Source organism: Lipotes vexillifer, unplaced genomic scaffold (genome assembly GCF_000442215.2).
Source record: "Lipotes vexillifer unplaced genomic scaffold, Lipotes_vexillifer_v1.1 scaffold201, whole genome shotgun sequence".
In the NCBI taxonomy this organism is placed as follows: Eukaryota; Metazoa; Chordata; class Mammalia; order Artiodactyla; family Lipotidae; genus Lipotes; species Lipotes vexillifer.
Window position 1 is genome coordinate 574,446 of NW_006788159.1, and position 9,845 is coordinate 584,290.

At 36.4% G+C, this 9,845-nt stretch overlaps 1 protein-coding gene across 4 annotated transcripts in view; it reads right to left on the reverse strand.

Annotated features, from left to right (window-relative positions):
* PTPRK (protein tyrosine phosphatase receptor type K) overlaps positions 1–9,845 on the reverse strand; it is a 573,018-nt gene that overhangs the window by 351,349 nt on the left and 211,824 nt on the right. For all 4 annotated transcript variants that reach the window (XM_007461250.1, XM_007461251.1, XM_007461249.1 and 1 more), the window contains exon 3: positions 7,231–7,502. In XM_007461250.1, coding sequence (XP_007461312.1) covers positions 7,231–7,502 — 272 coding nt within the window. The remainder of the gene's footprint in view (positions 1–7,230; positions 7,503–9,845) is intronic.

A 9,845-nucleotide genomic window follows, 5' to 3' on the forward strand; every position in this document is an offset into this window, starting at 1 on the left:
CCGCGTCCCGCGGAGCGGCTGGCCCGGTGAGCCATGGCTGCTGGGCCTGCGCGTCCGGAGCCTGTGCTCCCCAACGGGAGAGGCTGCAACGGTGAGAGGCCCGCGTAAAAAAAAAAAAAAAAAAAAAAAAAATGAGCCAAAATGCCCATGTTAGGCAATTACTGTTACCAGAACTAAAAGAAGCCTATTTAGTTGTGAAGTTAGTTAACTTCAGATGTCACTGATATGGCTAAATTCCAAAATTTTAAAAGCAAGGTTAAATTAGTAAAGAGGAAAAGGGGAATAATTTCAACCACTTAATAACCAGCAACTTGGCCCATGTATGAAGATAAGAAAAATTCACTTAGCACTTGATCAAATATTAAAACAAAGTAAAGATGACATATATAGAAGTATCCAGTTCAGTGTCTTATGCATGGTAGACACTCAACAAATTATCCTTCCTTCCTTTCTTTCTACTCCCTTCAGTCATTGACTCATTCTATTACAGTCCTATTTACATTTTCAGGTATATAGCTTTGTCTTCTCCCTGCAACTGGACTGAAAAATATTAATTGTTTCATTCATACATAGATACGTATACTTTTAATTCTGCCATATGTCTCACATGTGCTATCTACAAACGTGTTGAGAGGTGGGATTGACTGAAAGGTCAACAAAGATGTGACATGATATAGTAGGATGCTTTGGGCTGCATAGGAAAATACTCAACTAAAAGTTGCTTTGAAAGTTATTATTGTTATTGTTATTGTTGCTGGTGTTATTATTTTGTCTGAGAGTAGAACCCTGGCTCCTTCCATACTTTCCTCTGTTACCCTCAGTTTGTTACCTTCTTCCTCAGAGTTACAAAATAACTGCAGTAGTGCCAAGCATCATGTTCTCATGCAACAACATGTATCTCTTTTTTAATCAGGGAATAACACCTTTCCCAGAAGTCTCCCAGCTGACTTTCCATCATAACTCATTGGCCAGAGCTGGTCACATGACCACTGCTACCTGCAAAGTAAGTGGGAAAGTAAGTAAGGTGGGAGGGTACCTAGCCAATGTGGAAAAAAGTTAGTAGAATGACTATTCAACAGGAAATTAATAATATCTGCAATATTGTCATACAAGATAATGAGCCAGAGTCATTTATAATGGTTATAAATGAAGTTACAGCTGTAAGATATACCTAGTGGTATGCACTGAATTGTGTCCACTCCCACCAAATTCATACGTTGAAGTCCTAATCACCAATGTGACTGTATTTGGAGATTGGGCCTGTGGGGGTTAATTAAGGTTAAGTGAGGTCAAAAGTGTGGGACCCTAATCCAATAGGCCTGGTGCCCTTATAAGAAAAGGATGAGACACCAGAGCTCTCTCTGTTCATTATGTGAGGACACAGGGAGAAGGTGGCCTTCTGCAAGCCAGAAATAGAGCTCTCGCCAGGAAACAAATAGACCAACTCTTTGATCTTTGGCCTTCACACCATGAGAGAAATAAATTTCTGTTGTTTAAGCCACTCAGTCTACAGTATTTTGTTATGGCAGCTCAAGCAGACTAGGAAAGAAAATCCATCTACAAAAGACAAATCTTGCCACCCTCCTCTCTTCAGTGGGGCTCTACATGGTTGGATGAAGAGCAGTAAAAATTGGGAGCATTCCAAGAGCTATGGCACAGGAGTGATATCCTCTTTCCTTACTCTTTGCATGGATGGTTCATGAGCATGCTCTTACTTCAGCTCCATCCTTCGAGATCAATTTTTTAGAGACTTTTTATTTAAGTAAACAGTCATTTGGTTTAAGTCCCAATCTTCTTGGATCCAAAGCAGTAGTATCTCTGGAGTGTAACAAATATTCCATTGCCAAAATATCAGTGAAATGCATGTTAACATAAACTTTTAAAAAGGAGACAAAAACAAAAGACCCCATGCTTGTATCCAGTTCTTACAGTTTTTTAAACCAGTGAAAAATGTTAAGAAGAAAATGGGTGGCAAAAGTTCAGCACTTATTTCTCAGTGAATTAGGAGGTGAAGGAAAAAAAACGGCATATTCAGCTATATTATCACTTTCCAATTTCAGGTCAAACCCCTGTAGTTTTCATCACGCAACGTTTTTGTGATTAATGATGAGCACCCAGTTAATGGAAACCAGCAGATTAGGTTTCCACTAATAGTTTTGGAAGTTATGTCTGCCTGCCTCATTTGGTAACAACCTCACTGTTCGGTAAGAAACTAATGGATTTAATCCAAGAGCAGAATTTAGTTTTACACATACAAGACAGGTCAGATTTCCAGAGTGGAAAAAATAACACTTTTAGAGGTATGCTGATCTTCAGTTGAAATTTAACACTGAGATAATAACTCGTAATGTTTGGGTTTTTTTTTTTTTCTTTTTACTTCTGTTTAGAGTAATTAAAAAATTTACGGTACTTACTTGAGGCCTATAAAAACAGGAAGAATTAGCAACTTGTAACTATGACAAATAAAATACATGTAATATGATACTTTCTATTATTAGTATACTGAGCTAAAAAGACATCTATTGCTTCTGAAGACACAGGTAAGAAACAGTTCCTTATATATTAGTTGTATCACTGCAATGCTTATGTCATAAATGCAATTTACATTTGCTTGTTGTGTTTCACTACAGAAAGTGTTCATTCCAAATAACGGTGGTTTAACAAAAACAATGAGGTATGGTGGAAAGCAAACTAATCTAGGAATAGAGAAATCAAGCAGCAAGAATTATAGTCCCATTTCTGCCTCAAATTACTTTGGAAACAAGTCTTTTGTTTTCATTTTCCCCACTACATTTTAGATCTGCCCCTCTTAAGTCATTTAATAATGCTACATTGTTTCAAAGTTTTATCTACATATATATCACCTTCCCATCTGGACTAGGCTCCTTAAAGGCAGACCCTACATCTGATTTACATTTTTATCTTCTACAGGGCCAAGCTAGACTGTAAGCTTCAAGAGAAGGACTTTACCTGTATATCCCCAGAGGTTAGCATGGTGTGGCCTCATGCTAATAATGTGCCAAAAAATCAGACGTTTTAATAAACAAAAAACCTAAAAAAAAAAGAGAGTAGGGATGGGGAGGAAGGAATAGGTGGAACACACAAGACTTTTAGGGCAGTAAAAATACTCTGATTCTATAATGATGAATACATGTCATTATACATTTGTCTAAACTCTTAGAATGTACAACACCAAGAGTGAACCCTAAAATTAACTACAGACTTTGAGTGATTATGATGTGTCAATATAGGTTCATCTATTGTACCAAATATAGGTTCTTCTGTTGTACCTCTCTGGTGGGAGATGTTGATAATGCGGGCAGCTATACATGTGTGGGAACTGGGGGTATACGGGGAAATCTCTGTACCTTCCTCTCGAATTTGCTGTGAACCTAAAACTGCTCTAAAAAAAAACTCTGTTCAAAAAGAAAAGAATAGTATGCTTTCACAATAGAAGAAAATGCTGAGCACTTATTAAATCCAACAGAGTTCACAATCTTTTTGTTTACTCATCATAACGTCAACCTAATTTATGGTAAACCTCTACTATGTGTCAGATACTTTTCTAAACACTATGTATTAATTCAGTACTTAGAACAACCCAGTGAGGTAGGTACTGTTGTGATCCTCATTTTTCAGATGAGGAAACTGCAGTCAAAGAGATTAAGGAATATTCCCCAGGCTGCACATCTGCTAAATAGTAGAGTCAACATTTCCCCAGGAATGGCTGGTCCCAGAGACAAGGACCCTTATCCTGATCTTCCAGGTAACCAAAATTCATTATTCAGAAAATCATTTTTGCCTTCATTTCACAATTTCATGTATTTTTTTTTCAAATCAGAGGTTAAGTTTCTTGGGGTTAAAAACTGGCATCTCCTCATTATTGAATAGTCCACAGCTTAAGTAATTAAATTACCACATCAATCTTCTCTTTAGTCATCTGCTAAGATGGAATCTCTGGGAAGGGAAAATCACACCAAAGGTGTGCTATATCTTTTTCAGATATTTAGTTCAACAGGAAAATGGAAAAGAGAAGAGCTACTTGTAAGGAGTATTTTGTTTTCACTCCCAGGATCACGGTTTTTATACAAAGGTTATCCTATACTAATTAAAGGTAGGAGCTCTCTCAGCCTATTTTCTTTTTGATTGCTTCTGTTGTTATTGCTAAAGTTGGGTGAAAAGGAGTTGTACCAAAGGGGTGGTCAGATAAGGAATGGCTCAAGCAAAGAAGAGGAAGGAGTCTTCACTAGACACACAAAAGAAAAATGAGAAGTTAAAAAACAAGGTTAAAGAACAAGTTTGAAGAGTGTAAGATCTCTGGAGAAGAGAAGCTGAGCAAACTGTGGAACCAAGGAGAACAATTTCTATGAATATCATAACCATAGAAATTGTTCTCCTTGGCATATTTTTAACGTTCTCAGATCTAGAGTCTGAGAACGTTAAAAATATGCAGTGTTTCTTTAAGAATGAAAGAGTAGGCTTATAACATGGCACATTGCAATGGCTATATTTTAATTTTTAAAAATCCATAAACAGTCTGCATTAAGCAATAGTCAAAAGTTTTTCATGCTATTTCCTAATAGCAAAAATGCTACATTAATATAGTTGCTTCTAATTAACTGATATACAGATACCATTAGGTATCTAAATGACAAAATCGATGAAAACATCAATCAAGTAATTTATTGAGCACTAAGCACATGAATAAAAAATATTCTGCTCTGTTATTTGCTCTCATTGTTAAGTTTTGCAAGTTAAGGAAAAGGATGTGGAAGCAAAGTAATCACTTAAGAAATGACCTATTGCTCAAATTTCAGTCTGCAACAAAGAGACATTTACCCACAGGTTCTATGTATTTAGCAATCATTTTCTCTAACAAAAGATTTCCAAAATGATCTCACTCGCCAGGCTGAAACTTGCACAGGTTCCTTTTGCACTGTTTGCTTTAAAATACCACAGGTACAAGTAACCTAGGCAGTTTTGTCATGCAAAATGAGACTGAACAAAGAAGCGTTCATCCAGCTCTTGGTACTATAACTCAACATTAAAATTAACATTCCAGAAATCTGTGCCATAAGAAAATGTTATTGGGGGGGTGAGGGAGGGATGGACTGGGAGTCTGAGGTTAGCAGATGCAAACTATTACATGTAGAATGGATAAACAAGGTTCTAATGCATAGCACAGGGAACTACATTCAATATCCTGTGACAAACAATAATGGAAAAGAATATAAAAAAGAATGTATATATAACTGAATCACTTTTCTGTACAGCAGAAATTAACACAACATTGTAAATCAACTATACTTCAATAAAAAATAATAAAATAAAATAGCAACTACAATTTGGTAAAAAAAAAAGAAAATATTATTAATATCAATGATTCAAAGATAGATCTTAGCAAAAAAATAGGAAAAAGTAATTACATGTATGCCATTTCTTAGTTCCAAAGGATCAGCCATATGATACCACAGATACATTATTTGCTGGATTTATCAAAATCTACTTCTATAGGTTTTATTTTCAAAGATGCAACTAACAATTTGATTCTTTAATGTACCATCTATGCAGGTAGCAAACAACAAACAGGGTTGAATATATGCAACCTTACTCCAGAACCCAAATTTTTAGTAATTTTGCTAGATTTGTTATCTGAGCTTTAATTTAGTTTAAGGAGGCTGAATCTGTGGACAGTTTTATTTTGCTGAATCAGAGCTTTTTCTTTTTAGTGTTATGTTAAGCTCCAATAGCAGATTCTAAAGAAATCAGTATGATGATAATGTGCTGTAAGGGTGACCCAGCAATGACAGTTATCAACCCACTGTTGTCATAGATGAGCCCGTTAATCTTGCTTCAGTGCTTTAGCATTAGTTTCACACACCTCCACCCACTCACCTACCACATAAGCAGCCCGCCCAGAGCTATACACCCTGAAGAAGCAGATGGCTCTCCAGGACTGAAGAGAAACATCTTTCTGTTCAGGAATAATGGAATCAACTAGTACCTAATAAAAATCCATTGAAATCTTCATAGACACATAACCCTGAATGGAGAACCTTACCTGTACGAAGAGACTTTTAATAAAATAAAAAATCAACTCAAAACAAAGCAATTAAAAGAATGCATTGACTTCCTCTCCCCTCTTCCCAGGAATAAAGATAAGCCTAACATGCTTTTTTAAAAAGCAGAAATAAAACTATTAGCTTATAAATTACTCACTGACAATAATAAAAAATATACCTTTACATTAACTTATTCCATTAGGTTCTATAATAAGCTACGAACAGGCAAATCTTTTAAAAGTTTAAATTTCAAGATCTAACACAGAAGTGAACTTTCAGAAGAGGTAACTTTCTGTTACCAGGTCCTGAACCTTACAATGAAGATTACTGAACAACTTACTTCTTTGGTTCAACCACATAAACTCTGTCACACAAATCACAATGTACGTATTGACACTATTCATTGTCTGGTTTACTCATAATTAAATCAAACATTTCTGGGGGAGAAAAAAGATCCAAAGACATGTGGAAAACTTTTTTTGTTGCTTGCTTATTTTTTTTATAGCTGGGGCTGGAGAAGCCATGATAGGCCATGTAAGGGAGACTTATGAGTAATAATAAGTAATTAGAGGCAGTCAAGTGGCAGTGGGATGGAATGAAGCATTCACTTCGTCACTAGAATGAAGACTCTAAACTGTTACTGAAATTCTTTAGTGCTACCTTTAAGTCAAAACTGTCCCCCACTCAATTCTTGGTGAGGTTTTGTTTGCCTATTTTTATACTCCATGTAATTGACAAGAATATTTTTAAATTATTGAAAATGCCTCCCCCTTAGATAACATATTTCATGAAACACTATTTCCTGTTTATTTTTCAAATGTTATCTTCAAGAAGCCAGTAAACCAATCCAGTCTGAATAGTACACTCAACTCAAAAAGCCTATTTCTTCCTGAACAGAGACATGGAAATATATCTGTCAATAAGCAGCTCTTTGCCAACCAACCAACAAATCTTGTACCTAAACTACATTTTTCCATATGTTGAAATATTTTCTCTACTTTGAAGACTTTGTGCCAATGTGGTCAAACATTTCCTCAAACATAGCACTGGAGGAGAGCTAAAGAAACAATCTCTCATTCCTATGGGGCTAGTATCTACCTCTAAGTATTACATACACAGTGAGACCCAATGACATCAAAGCATGAACCAGAAAAGAACAGGTGATTACCTGATATTCATTGGGCCAAAAGGTGCTCACTGCTAGCTCAGCCCGAAGCCAGTCTTTACCCGTGAATCCAGTCACATTCCATATTGGATTGGCAAGAGGTCCTTTATTCACCCTAACCAATATGTTCAAAGTGCCAGGATTCAACCCTTTCTGGCTGTATAATAGGTAACTAAAGTCGATACAGTGAGTGTCGTTCTCCTTCATTGTAGGCAGCTGAAGTCTGGCTTTTTCTCCAGGGTCATGATCTGAAGAATCCACTATCATATAGGAACCTGAAATGACATTACATAAAATAAAGCTAAATAGATATATAAGCAAAAGGGGAAATATAATAATAGAAAGAAAGCTAAAATACTAATCTATTCTGAGTATTAAATTTAATTTTAAAAGACTATCTTCCAGAACAGAGGTATAAAAAGGTATCAAACAAGTAGGTAGATGAATTGAATTTATAGTGGGTAACAGACATTGTTCAAAGTACATAACATGTACAAATTCATTTACTCTTCACAACATGTTATTATTCCTATTTTACAAATTAGGAAATTGAGGCACAATTAGTAACTTATTCTAAGTCAAACAGACCTTGTAGAGCCTGGTTCAAGTCCAGATCCCACTCTAAATAATCTCTAGTCTTGCTAAACAAAGGTCTTTTATCAAACAAACAAAATAAATAAACAAACAAAAGAAATATGTTATTGGCCTGGTTTACATAGGGAGTGTATTTTTCCTTTTCCCCATTCATAATACTAATGCAGAGATGGTCTAAGACTGCAGGCACTGGAATCATTTCTGATTTCAGATCCCAAGATTATCATTTATGCAAGTTGTGTGACCTTCTGCAATGTACTAGAACTCTGGACCTGTTCGGGGAATATGGATACTTTGCAGTGTAAGTGTGAGGACTGAAGTTTAACATGCCAAAATTTTTACAGCTGAGACTCTGACACACAGTAGATTCACCTACTTGAAGCCTCCTCCACTAACCTGTCAGCTAATCACCACTGCTATTGTCCCCAATTCTATAATGGTCGCTAAGCTCTTCTAGAGCTGCAAGAGATCTGGTTTGAAAATCATTACCTTTGGCTTAAACATTCATTGGTAATCTATCATGAGGAGGCAAAGAACATAAAGTCTCAATCTCCCAGTTCCTCATAGTTCCACCCCCAAACACACACTCCTTGCATGATAGGCAAAGTCATATAGTGCTAAGTATACATTAGCTGCTGATATTAGTCCTAGGACCTCTTCAGAAAAACAACCAGTTTTTCTCATGTCCCTTTGGATTTTAACAAAGCCATGTATCACAAAAATGTAACTATTTACATTTTAAGTAATGACACCCATTTATCACACTTCAGGTAGAACACAAATTTTATTGTAAAATATCTTTCCCCAGGGTGTAATTTTAACCAAAATGTATTAGATGTAGTGCTACAGAACCCAGTGTTACAGAACCGAGTGTTACACTTGGACCTCTCTTACTGATGAACTTGAAGAATTTTAATCAATCCTCTGTGTCTCCTCCTTAAAGCACAGTAACTGTTGCCATGACACACTAAACACTCATTGACTACCCATCTAACTAGTTCAATTAACCCCCAACAACAAGTTCAAATCACAGCAGATAAGAGGGATTCAACTACTTAAGAAACCGAAATTTCAAATTTTACTAATACCTGGTCAGTGGTACTTTACGGTTCAGAACTTTTGTGAAGACTTCATGTGATAACACTGTCAGTTACCAAGCCAAGTACAGAATAAACTTACTATAGGGATAGTAATTGACACTACTTTCACTTCATTTTTCCCAGTTCTCATCTTCTCTTGTAACCTGGAATTCTTTTCTTTTCTCCTTTGTTCTCCCCTGATTCTCGCAGATTGCACATTAACAGAATAAAATGGCCATGTGTATTTTGAAGAAATTATGTCTTTCTCTTTTAAATAGGATATCCTGGATCCCAGCACAATTTAAAGAAGCAGGATGCTTCTATTCTTGGTTAGACTCACATTCTGAAGTCCATGGCTGAATTGCAGAGATGTCATTTATATTTACCACAGCAGAACAGATCAATTATAGTTATGGCTTTTAAGTAGGACCAGCCCTGAGATCTTGGATAAGTTACTTCGTGTTATTGGGCCTCAGCTTCTTCACAAGCCTAGTGACCTATTTCTCCACGCTACTACAACTTTTTTCACTGACATATTATGGTAGTAGTGGGTTTTAATTATTTTTATAAGTCTGCATCAATTACGGCTTCTGATTGTCAATTTTAAAGTAGTGCTCTCTAAACGATTTACAGGCTTTCAAATAGTTATTTTCTTCCATTGTAAAATAAACTTTGAAATAAAATGTTTTATCTCACATTTTAATTATATAGTATGATATTTACCATTAAGACCATTTAGCAATTTTCAGCCAGTTGCACTTTTAAGCTACGATAATTTTCTTATTAAGAAAATGGGGTGGGGCTTCCCTGGTGGCGCAGTGGTTGAGAGTCCGCCTGCCGATGCAGGGGACACGGGGTCGTGCCCCGGTTCGGGAAGATCCCACATGCCGCGGAGCGGCTGAGCCCGTGAGCCATGGCCGCTGAGGCTGCGCGTCCGGAGCCTGT